This window comes from Ursus arctos, unplaced genomic scaffold (assembly GCF_023065955.2).
Source record: "Ursus arctos isolate Adak ecotype North America unplaced genomic scaffold, UrsArc2.0 scaffold_20, whole genome shotgun sequence".
Classification (NCBI taxonomy): Eukaryota; Metazoa; Chordata; class Mammalia; order Carnivora; family Ursidae; genus Ursus; species Ursus arctos.
Genome location: NW_026622875.1, coordinates 42,015,093 through 42,035,809, shown reverse-complemented (window position 1 = coordinate 42,035,809; position 20,717 = coordinate 42,015,093). Strand labels below are relative to the sequence as shown.

Here is a 20,717-nt window from a genome sequence, read left to right as displayed (position 1 = left end):
TGCAGGTAGGAGGAAGTGAAGGAGGTGATGGTCAAAGGGTACAAAGTTTCGGTTACACAAGGTAATTCTGGAGATGTGTTACACAGCGTAGTGCCGACAGCTAACAATACTGTATTATATACAAAGTTGTTGGACAGATTAAGTCCAGTATTCTTACCATACACACACACACACACTCAATAATAAGGGGGGTGGGAGGGAACTTGGGAGGTGACAGATATGTCTGGGGCCTTGATGGTGGTGATGGTTTTATGGGTGTGTATCCCCAAACTCATTGAGTTGTATGTGTTACACGTATGTAATACATACAACTTTCTACATGTCGATCATACCTCAATAGCTCACCTTAAAAATAAGGATTGCTGAAAAATCTTTAAAGAAATAGCCAGATTAAAATTCTGGAGCTTATATGTTGAGTTAATATCTTTTTATTTTATCAAGAGAGTGGTAGAATAAAACTTACTTTACCTTTCTTTCTATTTAATCTGTAAACTTGATATTTAAAGTTTAATTTGAATATTGGTTTTAGTAGTGCCCAGGATACTGTCACAACAGGAAACATGTTGGAAAAATGCATTTTTTGTATTTTGATGAAGAGTTAGTTTTGTTTTGCAATTAAGGAAATTAAAAATTTGTATGCACCTAATTCCTTCTTTTCTCCCGGGGGCCTCTTAACCTTCCTATTCTCTCTCCTGCCCCGCCCCCCTTTCCCTCCTTCTCTACCTAAATCCCTGTGCTCAGGGTTTTTATAATCCAGTGCTTGAGACCTATGGCTGACCAGGATGTTAAGCTCTTAAATATAGTGGGGAGGGCCAAGATTTTCTACAGGAGGTAAATTTCAAGAGGTTATTGTAGGAATTGCTGTTGAACCTGCTTGTTTGCAGACACTTTTCATTCTGGGTGTGATGTATTGGTAATTTTTAAAACTATTGACTAACATAAATCTTTTCTATTCCCTTTTTTAAAATTCGAGTTTATTTGCCAATTATAAATCATAGAAAGGTTGACTGTTTTAAAAATATGATTAGTTACATGCTTGGGGGAACTGTTGATGTCATTGGGGTTTCTAATTCTTAGAGAAGTTTAATAACCTGGAAGCTTTAGTTTGAAGGCTATGGCATGTCTTTGGCTGGTATCTACAGTCTCATATAAAGCAGTGGAAAATCAAAGTGTTTTTTTTCTGTTTTGATATATTATTTCAGTTTTAAATTTCTTACTTTGTTATTTATCTAGCATCTGTTATCAGTGAATTTTACAGGATTAGCTGGTAGTAAGACTTCATTTTTGGGAAATAGATATTTCTATAAAAAAATACATTTATTTGTGTTGTTAAAATAAAGGATTTGATGGTTCCATGGAGCAAATATATCTATCCAAAGAGAATATTTTTAGTTTAATTTAGATTATAATTATTTCTTATTTATTTTTTAATTTTTAAAAAATATTTTATTTATTTATTTATTTGAGAGAGAGTACGCATGCACGAGTGCCAGGAGGGGCAGAGGGAGAGGGAGAAGCAGACTCCCTGATGAGCAGGGAGCCCAGGACCCTGAGATCATGACCTGAGCCAAAGGCAGATAACTAACTGAGCCACCCAGACACCCTAAATTAAGATTACATTTTATATGAATTTGGTAGACATTTTATTCATTCATGTTCAGTTAGAATTTTGTTTTAATCATCTATAGTTGGACATTTTTTTTCCCTTAAATTTCTTTATCACCATTGGAGTAGAGGAAAAAGCATGGACTGAGAAAGACTAGGTTTGAATGCTAAACCTACTGCTTACTAGATCTGTGACTTTGGAGAAGTAATTTAACTTCTCTGAGCTTTAGTTAGAGTTGAGAGGATTAAATGAAATGTCTGAAGGTTAAATGTAATGCTATACATATCATCATGTTTAGCATAGTTTTGCACATAATTGGTGCTCAGTAAGTATTTTTATTTTCTAGATACCCAGAATAATAGAATGATAATTTTTAGTCTTCATTCTTTAAAATGTTTGTTGAACAAACAGTATCACAGAGAAACTAAAAAGAATATAATCCACCCACAGCCATATATATATATATATATATATATATATATATATATATATATATATACTTAGTTAGTTTAGTAAGTTCTGTGCCCAGTGTGGGGCTTAAACTCACAACCCCAAGAGATCAAGAGTCACATGCTTCCACTGACTGAGACAGCAGGCACCCCTCACCCACAACTTTTTAACTCTATATTTTCAACATATAGCCTTTAAAGTAGTTCTAAGGGTGTTATCCATGGACCTGTGCCAGTCCCTGAGATCAGGGGATCTGTAAGGTCAAAACTATTTTTATAATGGTGCTAAGACATTTTTTGCCTTTTCCACTGTTGTGGAATTTGTACTGAGGGTGCAGAAGCAATGAGTAAAACTGCTGGTCCCTTAGCTCAAAACAAGGCAGAGGCACCAAAACAGCTTGGGTGGGCATTCTTGGTTTAAAAAACAAAACAAATTTTCCCTTAAGAATGTCCTTGATGAAGAAGTAAAAACTGTTTTACTAAATCTGAGTCTTTGAGTGCACATTGCTTTTATATTCTGAATGACAGAATAGGAAGTACGCATGAAAATACGTCTGTTACATACTGAAGTACCAGTAATTGGAGTAAAAACAGTGATGTGATTGCTTGAATTATGAGCTGAAGCTAGCTGCTTTTTTACTTGAAAGTAGCTGCAGACTAAACTGTGGTTATTCAGACTTGACATTTGGCAGATACTTCCTAAGAAGGAAATGAAGTGAACCTATGACTTCAAGAAAAATAACTGGTAGTATTTGTTACCAATGATAATAAATCTAGCTTTCATGATAAAACAAGAAATTTGGAAAACTTGTGTCTGCCAGCCTGACCTTGTCTGTTTCTCAATACTTGAACTTCTCTGATGAGATTATTGATGATATTAACAAATGCATTTTTTTATATCATATAATGAAATGGGAAGTTTGGAAAAGTTCTAGTACCCAGTGAACACATATTCTACAAATGGGTGAGAGAGCCGTTCAAAGTGCATGGTAGACCAATAGATTTCAATATACCTGTACAAAAACATTCATTTGAAATGGTTTTAGATTCTACCTTGCAAACTAACCTTTAAGAAATGACTGCTTTTTGGGATGCAGCCTGGCTTAGTCAGTAGAGCATGCGACTCTTGATTTCAGGGTCCTGATCTCTACCTTGGGTGTAGAGCTTACTTAAAAAAATAAAAATAAAAATTAAAAAAAAATGACTCCTTTTTGAATTTAGTGAAATATCAAAGAGGAATATCCACAGTTACCTGAAGAGAGTATTAAAACACTCTAACCTTTTCCAACAGAGTATTACGTGAGTCTGGAATTTTTTATATAATTCAACCAAATCCTATCCTTGATTAGAGAAGTAGATACGAGAATCTAATTGTCTTCTGTTAAGTCAGGTGTTAGAGATGTGCAAAAATGTAAAAGCCTTTTTTCTCACTAAATTTTTTATTTTTGAAAAGGATTATTTTTCATTAAAATGCTATTTATGTTAACATGTATTGATTTTATTTTAAATTGAATTTAAATGTTTTAAAGTTTTCTCACTTTTACTTCCAAAATAGTAAATAAAGATGTTAAACTTATATAAACAAAGGCCCTTTGAAGTCTTCCGTAATTTTTAAAGAGTATAAAGAGATCTTGAGTCTGAAAGTTGGAGTGCTTCTAATTTTCTTTTTTCTCTTTTAGCTGTTATCTATATGAATACATTTGGTTGAAATAATTGTAAACCATAATGTGATTTATTAATCTTATTAATATAGTGATAAGTTGATATAAATATTAGAGTAATGATAAAAAGGCAAAACTTTCTTCAGATGAAAACATCTTTGGGTCTTCCTGAAATTAAGTGAAAGGGCTAGATATAACCAACAATGTTGTTGACAGTTTATTCTCTAAGATCTGTCTACTCTCGCTATTCTCTAAGATCAGTCGGCCTACTCTCACTCACTCACTCAGGTAGCCATCCCCGTATATTCTTAGAGTATGAAACCAAAAGTTTCAGTTGAAAACTGGTTGCTACATTTCTCTTTTGGTATTTTCTGTTACTACTAAATGTGTGTATTAAGCTCCCAGTCTCTTTTGCTGTGACCCTGTTTAAGTTGTAGTTATTAGCTTGGAAGATTAGGTAACTTGGAAGACTGTGATTGGCTGTACCATAAAAGCAACTTAGGGGAGTTCATCTGTGCAAAGCACAGTGACCTAAATCAGATATGTACTCACTGTCCCTGGAATCTTCAAGGGACTTAACTGCATTACATTGTCAAAGACAAGGCATTTGTATATTACCATGGAAAGATTTCGCCTGGAGAAGAAGTTACCTGTATGTACCTGGCTGTGATCTTGTGTTTTATTTACAAACAGATTTGACTTTTTCAGTTTACTAGTGAAGCTTGAAGAAATGTCAGGCTTATTAGCACTGGCTTAGAATAGTATCATCCTCTGTGTCCTTGGCTGTGGAAGTCATGCTGAAAAGAGTAAATCCTTGTGTAAAGTTAGCAATGTTTGTAGCATCTTTATTATTCTATAAAATTAGTTTTTTTTGATCAGTTAGTATTACTTGAATGAGGCTTTTAAAAATTCTGTTTGGCCAAGCTGCTAGGAAAGAAATCACTTTGTCTTTAGTGGTTAAGTATGTTTTGAATAGAAACTGAAATATTTGATAACTCTTTGTGGTTATAATCATAACTTATTGGAGGTGTTACTTTTGGGCTGTGGCCATATGTCTTATGTAATGAAGAAATTGATTTGTGATAGGGATCGTCTCATGCTGTTTTATAACAGATTTTGTAAACGTCAAGTGTCCAGAAAGAATATAAGACTAGATTTATGAATTTTATTGTTAAATAATCTTTTAACATTCCTTTTTTCCTTAATATAATGCCTTTGACATGTTAGTTTGATTTTTGGTCATTTGGCCAAGAAAGTACACATCACAGATTTTGCTTTTTCAGGTGGAAAAATGACTTCTGGGAAGAATTAGTAAAATGTATTACATAGTTATAAAGTCTGTTTCAGATAGTTTGATTTTCTTGGGAATTCCTGCTTGTGAATTGAGTTTTGGTTTTATCATATGTTGTTGATGGGCTTTTTTGTTTATAAACTGATTTATTACATTTCAAAATATTGAGTATCTTTGTGTGTTTGAGCTTTTATTGTGTTCATAAGGAGTCTTTAAGTGAATCCAGTGTAAATTTTTATCTGAGTAGTCTTGTCCTTTGAAACATACTCAACATTCCAGTATTAGAGAGCTTACTAAGAACCCTGCTTGATGCTTAGGGTATACTGGTGAGCAAAACAGACATGATTCCCCTCGTCTTGGAACTTATTGTTCTACTGGAAGATAGTAGAAGTTGAAGAAGTAGTTATATAAATATGTAAAGAACATTAAAGAAGTTACATAAATATGTAATTATAGGTTTTAACAGATGCTGTAAAGAGAAAGTACTGTGTGTTCTTAGCATATATTATAGTGACCTTGGTCTATTGTCTTATGGGTAAAGAACCCACGTAACTGGGACTCTTCACCAGGTCACAGTGTGATCTTACATCACTTAAGCTTTGTGTGTGTGTGTGTGTGTGTGTGTGTGTGATGTATATATAAAATCTGAACATTGAACTGAAAAAGTAAAGCCTGTTGATACCTATGAGTCTGTGAGGTCTCATTCATTGAGATTAGGAACGGAAAAGAGAGTTCATTTACCTCCAGATTTTTTTTTATCGTGGGGAGCCACTTAGCTGTAAGTTAACTGTTAAGCTGGAAATTTTATTGTATTACGATAGTTTTTCATTCACTGATGTATCCCTGGTACTTGGAATAATGCTTGTCACATTGTATGTACTCAGTAAATATTTGTTGAATGAATGGATGAGTTCCTTAATTCCTAGTCTTTAAGGGAATGAAAATTCTTTCATGATCTATTGGATTTACGGGGAAGAGGGGTGTTATCCAGGGGAAGAAGAGGCAAACCAACCATATTGCTAAGGGATTTTCTGGCTGTTTCCTGTTGGTTTTCACTAGAAAACTGCAGTGGAACCCTAAAAATACCCAGGTAATGATAACCTCATGCTGACCGGAGAAGGGGAATCTTGACCGAACACTTACTGGACCTTATTTTGCCAAAAAACATTGATTGGATCTTTGTGTGTGTGTGTGTGTTTTCCCTTTAGTGCAGAATGCTTGTGCTTTTCTATACATTTTAATTACAAATAAAGTTGCGATAGTTTTTTAAAAAGCCTGTTTTGGAAATAGATTTTATTATGCTTATTTCAGTAACCATATACTATTTGATAACCCTAGAGTAAGTGATTCATATATGTTTTTTTGGTGTGTGTGTGCTGATTTGGAACTTGGAATGAATGCATCGCCCCATAAAAATAATATAATAAATATTTGTGACTTATAATTTCAAGTAGAACCCTGATGAGGCTTTCCATGTGTCCATAGTTCTTGTGTCTTATAATAAAGCATGTGACAATAAAATTTGTCACTAGCAATCCTCTTTCTTATTGGAGGCCATTACTTGCCAGTTTTTATGCCTCGGACCTCTTTTAGTTTTCTTTTATATTCTTTGTTTTCTTCACTTTTTTCTTTTGAAACTTTTCTTAGAATTCATTGTCTTTAACAGTGGTATATGAGGTACATTTCTGAAGGCTTTTTGTTCCAATGTCTAAATCTGTCTCCTCTGGGGACAAAGCATTTTTCTCAAGATTTTAATTTTTTTTTCCCTGGGGGAATTGCATGATTGCCTAAGTTTGAAATTTGCATTTTTAAATTTGCAGTAATTTCCCATGTACCTTTTATGTCTTTTCTACATATTTTAGAGGACTGAATCAGAAATGCCAAGTGAGTTCTTTAGAAACTGTGAATATCATTCTTTGGCTTTTTATTTTATGAAATGGTAGTCATTATCTCCCTTTAACTGGATTAGAAAAGATTATTTACCTTACTCTTAAGCTTTTTGCCCATAAATTTACAGTTTTCTAATTAAGTTCAACTCTTAGTGATAGATGGGAATAGGGTTAAGAATTGGAATTGTTTGGAGGAAATTTGTATTTTGGTGGGGACAACATTGTTATTTATATGTATTTTGGTAAATTGCCCTACACATTTTGAGGAAATATTTTGACATACAAATAAACTTTTGGAACACTATTTATAGATTTAGGTTTCTTTGTATTACAGTGAAAGTGTATAATTTACAGTATTTGCTTGTGAACTGGAATATACTTTTCATTTTCTGAAGGATTAAAACAATGTAAATGAAGTTGACAGTAGGCCCAGGCAGGCCTCCTAAAATGATGAAGAGCATGAAGCAGTCTTTATTGAAGAGCAATTTAAATGTGTAGTACTTTAGTCCTAATCATAATGCAGGGGCATGGTGTTCAGACTTCAGTGTGCATCAGAATCACATAAGGAGGTTATTTAACATAATATTTAACACCTTAACCTACTGAATGAGCATGTCTAGCATAGAACAAAGGGAGGTGAATTTTAATAAGCTCTTTAGGTGTCTCTGAATTTTTGATACTAAAAAGTCTCTTTAAGTAATAGTTTTATGTCCTTATGAAGGTTTCTTGCCGCATCTTGGCATTTTCTCCTAGATACTTATGCATGCATTTCCTGTGAATCATTCTTCTATACAGCCATAATACTGTTTTAGGTTATATTTTAAATCCTCAGTTCACTTTTAGTTAGGAAACTAATAGGTGTTTGTTTCTGTCTTTGTAAGGCTTCTCTAATCTAATAGAAAGCATTTTTTTTTCCCCTAGAAACATGGAATAGTTTTCTCATTTAGCTTAGTAAAAAATGGGAACATTTTCTGTGGGATATGTACTTGTGCTTGGCATTTTCATGTAGTATCTCCTTCCACCATGCTTTCAGGTGGGTATTATACTTTGTAGATGAGGACCAAGATAGATAGGTGAGTGACTTTCAGGAGATTGCGTACCTAAGTCTTCCTCTGTATTCACATGGCTAAAAATAAATCACAGAATATAAATAATAATAATAATAAATTCAGAAGTCTACATCTAGTGCCAGAGGTAACCAGTATGTCTTCCAGTGTTTCATTATGCAAATTCAAATGCTCCTATTCTGGGGATTTTCTAACACAGAAAGTAGCAGACTTTATATATGGTTCTCTACCTTGTGTATATTTCATTTTATTATAGGTCTCAGACACTCTATGTACTAGCATGAAAAATACCTCCCCCTTTCACTGCCCAGTAGCATGGTATTCCATTGGCATAGCCATTCCTCTATTAGGAGACTCTTGGATTGTGTCCAGTCTTTTCCGGTTATAAGCTGCAAGTAATAACCTTGTACATGTGTCATTTCATACACAGAGAATTTAAACTTTCTTTATGATCTTGTATGGCTAATTCTTTATAAGTGTTCCATAACAACAAAGATAATATCTAATTAGTAACCTTATTTTATAAATAGAAATGGAATAGAAATTTGAAACCATGGCAAATAATGTTCTCTCTCTTTCTTTCTTTCTTTCTTTCTTTCTTTCTTTCTTTCTTTCTTTCTTTCTTTCTTTCTAAAGATTATTTATTTATTTGAGAGAGAGAGAAAGAGCTAGCAAGTGAGAGAGTACAAGCAGGTGAAGGGTAGAGGGAGACGCAGACTCCCCGCCGAGCAGGGAGGCCTATGTGGGACATATCTCGGGACTCCGGGATCATGACCTGAGCCCAAGGCAGACGCTTAACTGACTGAGCCACCAGGCGCCCTAATTTTCTTAAGATTAGCGTGAGTCAGTCTTATATTGACATACTTTGGGTGATTTTTTATTCTTCCATGTATTTGAATTTTCTCAGTGCCTTGGCATTATTTCATTTTAGGAAGGCTTTATAGGCATTGGCTTACGTCACTCACTTATCTGATGGTAAGAATGAAAACATTTTGATGTCAGGAGTTGCTCTTTGCTGTTACGATTTTTAGTTTTCCACTATATTCTTGGAGTTAAAAAATGAAGTTTTTTCTAGATGCAAATATAAAAATAACTGACATATTAACAGATTGAAATTTGTACTCTCTTTTTAAATTACTAAAATTAAATGTATTTGTTGTAACAAAAAAAATTAAACAGTATATGATTGTCTCTAATCATTGCTTTCCTAATCATCAGTGTGAGACAATGTTAGTTTGAAGGTTAGCCTTCCAAGTATTTATTACTGTATAATACATTTTTGTATATACTTTAAGGAACACAAATATGCTTAATTTAGCATATAAACATATTCTGTATTTTGAAATATGGCTTGAGACATTATCCTAAAATGATAGGATTTAAAATGCAATACATTTGTCTCAGGAATGAATTGTCCCCTTGAAACATCGATGACTTTGTTCTAAGGGATTTTCAATATAGGGTCATATGCAACCTGCAGACTTTGTTGAATTACTAGTAATATGTCAAGATGACTAATTTGTGTGGCCTGCTTAATGTTTGCATTTATAACAGATTGCCTTTTTAATTCATGTTTCACTGTTGTTGAAAAGCTATGAAAAGTTTTTAAGACAAGGGAGAAATGCAGGTACTCCCCCCCCTCCTTTACAGTGCTAGTATTTAAGTTTTTTATACTCTTAAAATTTGAACTTTAGTTTGCAGTTACACGTGAGAACATTCTTACTGGAAACCTACTCAGTCACAATAAAATAATATTCTTACTTGGCTTTAAGTTGAGTGACTTACTTCACAGACATGATTACATGGGAGCAAGCTGGGTGGGCTATGAGAGGATGTGCTGGCGGACAGCCTTTTTTTGGCATGTGACTTTTTGCACATATTGGGAGTGTTCATGTGGTAGGTGTTTAGATGTCCAACTTAAGCTGTTGTTGAGTGTTGGCTAATAGTGTTGTTAGTACATCTAAACGTGTAAGTATATCTGCAAAGATAAAAGGGTTTTTTTGGTTAGGGGTAAGAGAAAAATGTATTGTTTTGCTTCTTATCTTAGCAAGTGTTCCTGCTAATAATGAAAGGTTAGAATGGGAGCAGTTAATCCCTTTTAGAATACATAGTATGCTACCTCTTGGGATAATCGTCTGTCAGGAGACTACGTGTCTTTTACCTATGCATGAAATCACTGGAGGAGAGCTAAAGATTTTAGAGTATTACATGCCTAATGGACGGTTGTTACTAATTATACATTCTGGTGCTTTTTGGTTTTTTTGTGTGTGTGTCTACGTGTATATTTTTGTGTTTCCTACTTAAGCCTTTCCTCATTACTCTTGGTGTTTGATTGTTGTGAGGCAGTTTAATGAACCACATACTGTTGTCGTTCATCTTTCTTAATCCGTTATATGAAAATACATAGTCTGTTTCCCTCTCCTGTAGATATGGAGCCTTAGCAAGTCATTTGACTTCTCTGCGTTTTCTGTATTAAATTGAACACCAATCCTTCAGAGTTCTATACAGCAACCTCTTGATATTTAACTCTATTTGATTATATATTTGGATATCTAACCTTCAGAAAATAAGTTTGGATATTAGGAGATCTTCATTGCCTTAATGTACTGTGTCTGGTTCTGAATTGTGGGAAGCAAATGGAGTTTGGATAGCAGGGGACTTGTTTAAAAACTTAATCAAATTGATTCAGTTCCTGAATTTAAAGATAGGAGAATCTAGACACAGAATTTGGATAGCAAGGCACAATTGTATATGAATCTACTTTGTATACATTGAAAAAAGTTATCCGCAAACATATGATATTGTAGATCAAAAGTTGGAGGAGATGTTACAAGATCATTTTAACCAACCTCTTATTTGATCCTGTCTTAAATAGTCTTCCAGTTTATGCTTGGACTTTGAAATTGGTTAGAAGCTAATTGTGTTCTTTCTGGTTTACTGTTGTAAGTGTTATCAGAGATTCTGAACAATAAGATAAGTCATTAAAATGGGAATGGCTGAGAACATGTCTTGCAAAATTCGAAAAGTACTATAATTGGATGGATAAAAAAGTAACCGTATTCTAGAAAAATAATATTCAGTGGGATATTAACAACAGTTACTATTATAATTTTATTAGTTAATTCTCTTATCTCCATTTGTCTGTGTTGCCTGCAGAAGTACCAGTTATAGCATAAGAACCTTCAAAGAGAATGAATTAGTTTATTTATTTTCTTTTTTGAAAGTGCTTTCCTCTCCTACTTTGGAAGGTTTGTAGTACTTTGATTCCATTTGAGCCAGGACACTGTCCATTTCCTATTGCCCATCCTTTTGCCTGCTTTGAACGCTGGTTTCAGATTATCCACCTCTTTTTTCATCAAGCTCCCCAGCCCGTTCCAGGTCATTTCTGATCTTTAGACTCTTCCTGGGCCATCCTTTTCCTTGCATTCATCTTTTGCTTTGATTCTTTGACAAAGGCATTATAGGATAGGACCTCTCTGGTGTGACTGGTTTGCAGAATGAGGTTCCATATCCTGGGTTCCTCAGCATACTGCACATCCAGCATAGGCTGTGTGATCTGATCTGTGTCACTCTTGAAGTTTAGATAGGCTTGTTTAATATTGCCAACTCTTCCTCAGAACCTTTGTATATCTTTCCAAACTCTTGAATGTCTTCTCCAATGTGTCCCCAGTCTGTGGCTTCGTTGAACACAGCAGAGTCCTTGTTCATGGTTGCCTGATCATCGGACACTGTTCTCTAGTCTTAAAATGGAATAGACTTTCCTGAGGAACTGGAAGTGGTGATGTCTTCTTTGCCCACCGAGTCAGGGTGCACCTGTTGAGACACGTGGTAGTTGTATTGGACAAAGTGCAAGACCTCCTAACAATGGTAAAGGTTGGCAAGGTTTCCTTTCCCATGCTGGGCAAGGGTTCAGCTCAAACTGAAGACTTGTTGAGGGAAGGGAATTTCCTCATCTGTTTCTATCTGTGCCACAGAATCTTGAACATACTCATGTTCCTTTCAAAGTTAAGTTAGAGGTTGAGAAGGGAAAGTAAAGCGTAAAATTTTATTCTTTTAAAAAATATAAAGTATTTTACAAAAATATGTTTCATTTTGTTGAGCTGGAGAAGGGAACACAATTATGAAGGTAGTCTTAGACAACTCAAAGTTAGAATCTCCTTAAAGGTTAAATTTTGCCATGGCTCTTCCTTTGTAGAGAAATAAAAAAGTTCTTGTAGCTTTGATTGGCTCTTGGTTAATTTACGAGTGGAAGTGGTACTACATGTTTAGTCTGTAGACTCATTTTGGACCATTTTATGTGGAACCATAATATAATCCAGTATAGCTGAGTTAAGTGTTTCCTTTTAATTAGGGGACCTAAGAGCAAAGAACAACCAAAAAAGCATTCCATATTGATATCATTCCGTATATCTAAGGGTCTCCCTCACCCCCAGTTTTCTCTAATTGCTGATCTGGATTGTCTTTCTGTTGTAGTAAATATATGTACCAGTTACTTAGCAACTTCCATAGAAGACCATTTAAAAGTTGTCACCTCAGTTCTTACCATGAAATTTTTGAATAGTCTTTTGTGGATTAAAAACAAAAAGCCTGTAATTATGCATACTTTAGAAAAGAATGCAGTTAGCTATAATTAGTTAGCTTATAGTTCGTTTCTTTGAGAGGAAGGCAATCTGTTATTTTTTGACTATTTGAAATAATGCCCCTATTAGTAGGTTCTTAGCATATATGTGATGTCATGAGTAAATGAGAATAATTTCTTTTTAGGGTCCTGATGAAGAAGCTGTTGTGGATCTTGGCAAAACCAGCTCAACTGTGAACACAAAGTTTGAAAAAGAAGAACTAGAAAGTAAGTTTGTTTAACTTATGCTTAGCAGGATAAATTACTAATGAAAGTTTGTTAGTGTGCTTTAAACAAACTTTTACCTGCTATTTGTGGCAACTGTGTGTTGTTGTTATGAGGTAGAGCATACATTTGAAAGAATTTTTAACACTTTTCCAAATATAGTTTAAGGAATAATACAGCAAACACCCATGTAACCATACTCATAGCTGCATTTAGAATATTCCTTGATTTCTCTTTGTTGAAAGGATCGATATAACGAAGATTTCAGAATTTATACTTTTCTTTTCTTTTTTTTTTTTTTTTGAGAGAGAGAGAGCGCACATGCGTGTGAGCAGGGAGGGGGACATGGGACAGAGGGAGAGGGAGAATCCTGACGTAGGGCTCAATCTCATGACACTGAGATCGTGACCTGAGCTGAAATCAAGAGTCGGATGCTTAAATGACTGAGCCACCCAGGTGCCTCTAGAATCTGTGCTTTTCAGATTTCATTGGTGGTTGCCATTACTTACCTTGGAAATTAAAATACCACAGTTAAAAAGTCAGTTGATTCTTTTATTTTTTTCATTTCTGGCAGGCTAGGTAATACGTGTTTTTAGCAATCCAGAATGCCAGATTAATAAGCCAGTTACTACTAGTCATCTAAATGTTCATTGTATAGGTCAGTTACATCGGCCTTTTCAAGTGCTGTGATACCTCAGCATAGAATTGTGTAGCAGATGAGTTGAATGTCAGTCTGTCTTCCAGGAAGAAGTCCTGCAAATGGTCTCTTCTTCTTTTTTTTCTTCTTCTGATTGAAATAATTTTTGATTTACAGAAGAGTTGCAAAGATAGTATGAGTGTTCCTGTTACCCTTCACACAGCTTTTAAAAATTTTAACATTTGACATAACCATCCTAAGTTAATGAAAATGAAGAAATTAACATTGATACAGTTGTATTAACTAGACTAAATTTTTTCAGATTTCACCAGTTTTATACTGATGTCCGTGTTCTGTTCCAGGATCCAGCTGAACAGTTCAGGATCTGATAGTACATTTAGTTGTCTCATCTTCTTAGTCTCCTCTATGACAGTTTCTTAGTGTTTCCTTGTTTTTCAAGACCTTGACATGTCTGAAGGGTAGTGGTTAGATACTTTGTAGAATGTCTGTAAGTTTGGGTTTTTTATGTTATCATATGAACAGACTGAGATTATGGATATTTGGGAAGCATACCACAGAAGTGATGTGCTCTTTTCAGTGTATCATATTTGAGGACATGTGATACCAGTGTGACTTATTATTAGTGATGTTAACCTTGAACACTTGGTTAAGGTGGTGTTCATGGCAAATGTTTTGATAGACTTTTGAGGTCTTTTTGGGAACTACATTTTTAAGTTAAAGCCTTCTGTGAAAGCTGGTACCATACAGGGGCATTAATCTGTTGCTTTTAAAAAGGAGATGGAAAGAGGCAAATAAGTATTCTCCATATTTACTTTGTGAGATGGAAGAAAGCCCTGTGTTTTAAAATTGTCCTTAAAAATCTAGGCTTCCTAGGGCTTCTGAAAGGAACCTCAGTTATCTGGAAGCCTATGGTTAGATTCTGTGAATTCCAGGGGCTAGGGAAGTTAAAATGTTTAGGAACGATTTTATCAATTCAAATGTATAGTGAATCCATCACTCAGCATTTAATGTTACTTCTCAAATATGTGCAACCTAGAATGTGAAGAGCAGTATTTGTATATCTTTTTTTGCTTCCCTTTGTTACCCCAGAGCCTTTAGCTTTGCGTACTTGGTATATATCTAAATTTCAGGATCAGGTTTCAGGGAGAGATTACGTTTATCTCAGAGTTCGACTGAATAGGCCTTTGACAGAATAAAGGTTAAAAAAAAAAAAAAGGAAAGAAAAAATCGTAACAGAGAACACTAAGGTTGATAATAAAAGCTAAATAATAAGGGTTGGATTTTCATATTCCTGTTTATCTATTCTTTCTAAATTGGAAACTCCTATAATTTATTTTTATTTTGGTGCATTGGGGCTATGTGCCAGAACCCATTAGTACTAATTGGAGTACAACTTTGTAATTCCCAGTGCACAGTGATGAGAATTTGACTCTTTAATTTCCACTTTTTTATAGTATTCAGAAGAAAATAGTTTCACTAAAATTAAGTAGCAATATCAACTGAGTTTTGTTATAATTTTTTTTACTTTTCTTATTGAGATATAATTAACATAAATTTCACCATTTTAAAGTGTGTAGTTAATTTTTTTAATGTATATTCACTATGTTGAGCAACCATCACCACTCTAATTCTAGAACATTTCCATCACCCCCCCACCCCCAATGCTATATAATTGATTTTCAATTTTGGGATTTTCTGGTAAAATTAAAAAAATAATTGGTATTAAATTTCTATAATTTTTTTTAACCTAGTGCCTACTGTATACTAGGCAGAGTGCTAGGTATTTGAAGATGTTTAAGCAAATAATTTTAGTTCATTGTATATCTATAGGTCTAGTTTTCTTTTTAGTTTAAATGTAATTATTAAGTTTATTGATATTAATATGTTGGCAACTGAAGCAAGAAATCGAGAATGTCACCTTTTTCAAACTCAGCTGGGTATGTGTGTTTTGGGCAATTCAAATTTTTTTGCTGCTCTGGATATTTGTAAATGACTGCAGAATTGCCATGAGTATTGATTTTGGGGTTACAAATAAATTTTAACAGGTTGGCAAATTTGAAAATAAAGAATTCACAAATAGTGTGGATTGACTGTACTTTCAGATCTCATCTAAAGATGAAGATCTTGAGTTTCTTGAGGTATTTATTTTCTGACCATCTTATGGAATTTGTTAGGAAAAGAATGCCATTAACTATTCATATTTTAGCATGTTATTTTTTAAATGTACATAAGGGCAAAAAGCAGCTCCATGCCAGAAGTCTTTTGCATAATTGCAAATTAGTTAAACTTGTAGCCCCCTACCCCTTTCACTCCACATAGCTTAGATAGGAGCTTTAAACTGTTTAAGAAATCAAGTTCATGCCTCAGTATTTGACATAGTGCTGCTAGCTTTCTAGTTCCTTGATTAAGTTTTATCTAGTGGAAAGAAGCAGAGACTGCCTTTCATAACCATTTGATTGGTCAAAATACAAATTGAGAATCATGCAACATCAGCAGTAGCTTTTTATATTCCAGAAGCATGTGATAACCTTACTGTATTGCTTTCTCTCACCAGTCTGACAATTTATGCCCTTTAATTGGAATATTTGGATCATTTACATTTAATGTAGCTTTCAGTAATTTGGACCTTGCTGATTGGGATTTTTCAAAACCATGATTAATAAATAGTTACAAATATCTGCTTATGAATATTGATTATAAGGTATTTAATTATCATTAAAACATATCTCTTAGGGATCTCTGTTAACTAGGGTTGACATCAAAATGTAGATGGAATAAATTTATGTCTACATAGTAGGATTTCAGATAGGCCAAACTCTTCTTTCCCAAAATGCCTATTTAGCCTTGCAAACTAATGCTTACACAAGTAACCTGTTTTTTTAAATTAAAAAAAATTTTTTTAAAGATTTTATTTATTTGACACAGAGAGATCACAAGTAGACAAGTGGCAGGCAGAGGGAGAGGGAGAAGCAGGCTCCGTGCTGAGCAGAGAGCCTGATGTGGGGCTCGATCCCAGGACCCTGGGATCATGACCAGAACCGAAGGCAGACACTTAACGGACTGAGCCACCCAGGCGCACCACAAGTAACCTTTTTTATCAATCAGTGGTATTAACCCATGACATAGCATTCTATTTAGTGTTCTATAAAAGAATAGAACAGGGAATAGCATTGTTAGTTACATGAGCTTATATATAATTCTTCATCAAAGTAAAATTTGGTATACTTTTGTGTGTATTTTTTCCTTTTTGGAAAATCAGTAATGTTTCTGAACCTTTGGCTAGGTCATCGAGCTGTCTATATTGGTGTTCACGTCCCATTTAGTAAAGAGAGTCGTCGGCGTCATAGGCATCGTGGACACAAACATCACCACCGAAGAAGAAAAGATAAAGAATCAGATAAAGAAGATGGACGGGAGTCTCCTTCTTATGGTAAGAGAAAACAGTAGTTCTTTGTTAACACTTTAAAGTTCGTTCCTGAAAAGCTTTGTTAAAAAAGTAGAATATTTTCTTTCTTAAATTTTATGTCTGCTGTAATTTAGATACATTATAAACCTTGAAGAATATACTAATTGAAGTAATAATATTTTTTCTCCAAGGAAAGTATTTAGTTTATAGGTTAAGATCTATTCTGGATAAGTAAAAAAAAAAGTAAGGGGTTTTGTTTTCTTCATTATATTCCAAGCACTGGAATTGTAAAAGTTGAGTCTTGACATTTGAGCTTCAGTTTGGTGGGATTTTATTTCCTTTTCTCTATTTCATTATTATTTATATTTCATTATTTATATATGCAATGAACAAATATCTGGAATCTTCAGGCTCCTGGATGAGATTAAATTTTTTTTTTCATTTGTGAACACATTTTTTGGCTAGAAATTTTTATCCACTGCGTTGAACTACTTGGTTATCTGTGCAAAAAAGAGTGCTCTGATTTGATAGTATTGTCTGTGAAAGGACAGATTTTTGTTTGAAAGCAGGGAAATACAGAAGTGCCAATAGACAGAGGAAATCAGAAAGAAAAAAGGCATATTGTAGAGGAAAGAGAATGTTACCTGATAATAAATATTGGTAGTACTGATTAAAGTGGCCCTGAGACGTGTGAATGGTGAGAGCCAAAATAAAAGTACAGCCTGAGGAGGACTCTTGGGACATTGCTGTTAGTGGACATACAAGGCATCGTTATTTTTTTTTAGGACATTATGAACCTACCTGGCCATCTCTACACCATGGGTCCTAGTGTGTGCATTCTAGCAAGTACATGAACTGTACTTGTAGACACTTGTGTGCTATGCTAAAGGAATGTTTGTGTGAAGAAGAGGGAAAGAATCCTATGGGTCATATAGCTACAGCATGAACATAAGAGAATAGTAATATATTAAATGCCAGTTCTGTGCTAAGCATTCCACCAAGCCCTTGACATATGCTCTTTGATTTAATTCTCTCTGCACTTTTTATTTTATTTATTTTTAGTTTTAATTTCAATGCCAGTTACTTAACAGACAGTGTTAGTTTCAGGTGATTCATTGATTTGGCAATTCCATACAACACCTGGTGCCCATCATACCAAATGCACTCCTTAATCCCCATCACCTATTTCACCCATCCCCTATACACCTCCCTTTGGGAAACCATCAGTTTGTTCTCTGTAGTTAAGAGTCAGTTTCTTGGTTTGTCTTTCTCTCTTTTTTTCCTCTTTCCTCTTTTGTTTTGTTTCTTAAATTCCACATATGAATGAAATCATATGGTATTTATTTTTGTCTGACTTATTTTGCTTAGCATTATACTCTTGCTCCATCCATGTCATTGCCAATGGCAAGATTTCATTCTTTTTTATGGCTGATCGATATTCCATTGCATATATACCACATTTATCCTACTCTGCATTATTTAAAAGATGGGTATTTTTTCATTTTTGTAGATGGAGACACTTCAGCTTAGAGAGACTAAATGTGATGGGAATCTCTTAAAAACCTGTGCTGAGCGATAGTACATGGCCTAGTACATGATGGCCTAGTACAATATTAAGTGGTCACATAGTAAACAAAAGTCCTGGGGGTAGCAAGGAAAAAACCAGTACTATTTTCGGAAAGGATCACTGGTGGACTTTGATGATATTAAGTAAATTTAGAACTATTTTGCTGTTCTGTATGATGCATCTGTCCAGTTTAGGATATCTTCTGCTAATCTGAGTAGATCATTATGCTTCTCTAATTGGTGTGAATAAAAGGGTACATAATGTGTTTACAGAATGCTATCTACTAAACTGTAAGTATGGTTACTAGGATAGGTGGTTTGATGTTTCAAGCTAAGGTATGACTTGTGAAGTCTAAATATAGTGGTTTGAAGAATTTAGTGGAGGAAAAGTTTGTGACTTTTTAATGGAATAACTATCCTTAGAAAAGTTTAATGCCACTGAAGTAGGTTTATTTTGGTTTTAACTGCCAATATGTATCCAAGAAATTGCTAGAATGATGTCTCTTTTTTCTGGTCGCCACTCTCTAAATGTATATTACAAAGGACTTTTGCTTCTGGATGTGATGGAATAACATGAATTTTCCCTCTTATTTTAAACAATTAGGAAAATTGACAAAATATATAAAACAGTAATTTTCAGACATTGGGCAACACACTGTAGCACTCTGACCTCTGAGAGAGGGGAGGCAAGTGAGATGAGCCTTATACTTGCCTGAGCATATTACCTAGAGACAGTTTCCAGGGCACAGCACAGGGAGGGGAATCTGAAACAGAACCTTTCAAGCTGTCAGAGTTGAGATAGAGATTGGAATTTGGGAAAGCCAAAGAGGCTAAGTAAGGTATGGAGTGCCAGAGAGTAGAGAGCTACACACAGAGAGGCTTCCAAAGGTCTGAAGAAGGATCCTTTTGAATCTTTGGTTGAGTACTGGTCTGGGCCAAAGGAAACTATTTGACACCTGGGAAATGATCATGAGAAAACAGTAGGCTAAATAGTTCTTGGATATCATATAAGACTGGGAATAGGGTGTGTTCCCATCAGGCATAGAGGAAAGACCTTGACATACAGGGCATTGTGCAGAGTTCTCAGAAGGGTATTGCCTTAATAGTGGGCCTTAATTTTTACACTAAAAGCTGCAGTGGATCTGCTCTAAAAAATTTTAAAGCAGGTCTTAAAGGAATTGATTTAAATTAAAGGTCTTTGCCAGGGCAAAGTATAATACTACTACTAAAAGAAATACAGTAAAATCCAGCACCTAAGCATATAAAATTCACAGCATCTGATATATCCAAATTACTTGAAATATGAAAAGTAGGAGGATATGAGCCATAACTAGGAGAAAAGTAAATCAGTAGAAACAGATCCAGAAATGGCAGAATTGATGGAATTCGAAAGCAGGCATGTTAAGCCGGTTATAACATATCTGCTTTGTATGTTCAAGAAGATAGAAGAGAATGTGACTGATGAGCAGAGAAATTGAAAATGTAAGAAAACCCAAATGGAACGTCCACAGATGAAAAATACAGTCTCTGAAATGAAAAATATACTAGGTAAGATTAACGGAGGATTTGACTCTAAAGAAAAAAAATCAGTAATTTTGAAGACATAGTGATAGAAACTACCCAAAGTGAAATAGAAAAGACTGAAATGAATAAATGGAGCATCAGTAATTTGTAGAACAATATCAGTTAGCCTAAGATATGTATAATTGTAGTGCCAGAAAGGAGGGTGGCAGAAAAAAATATTTGAAGAAATAATAGTTAAAAAATTTCTAAATTTAATGAAAACTCTGAGCAAACAGGTTCAAGGAGCTCAGCAAAACCTGAAAAGAAACATGAAGATAATCACACAAAGGTACGTAAAAATTAAATTGCTAAAACCAGGATGTAACAATCCTAAATGAATATGCATGAATAACAGCTTCAAAATACATGAAGCAGAACTAATAAAATTTAAAAGAAAGAAAAATTTACAGTTGTTGGGTAAATTTATAAAAGTTATAGATTTCAACTTTCTTTTCTCTGTAATGGATAAAACATTATCTGTTAGATTGATACATGCTTTCAGCCCTCCACCCAACAATAGCAGAATACACATTTTTTTTCAACAAGGGTAAATAGAATGTTTCCCAAGGTAGATTATATTCTAGCCAATAAACAAGTCTTAATACATTTAAAAGATTGAAAGTGTATTCTATGACCACAATGGAATTAAACTATAAAGATATGAAGAAAAATCCCTAGATAGTTGGAAATTAAACAAAATGCTTCTCAATAACCTCTG

General features: G+C 34.3%; 1 protein-coding gene across 10 annotated transcripts in view; it reads left to right on the top strand.

Moving 5' to 3' along the window:
* Positions 1-20,717, top strand: part of SLC4A7 (solute carrier family 4 member 7) — a 107,620-nt gene that overhangs the window by 27,309 nt on the left and 59,594 nt on the right. For all 10 annotated transcript variants that reach the window (XM_048216139.2, XM_044383346.3, XM_026496884.4 and 7 more), the window contains exons 2-3: positions 12,728-12,809; positions 16,748-16,894. In XM_048216139.2, the coding sequence (XP_048072096.1) occupies positions 12,728-12,809; positions 16,748-16,894 (229 nt within the window). The remainder of the gene's footprint in view (positions 1-12,727; positions 12,810-16,747; positions 16,895-20,717) is intronic.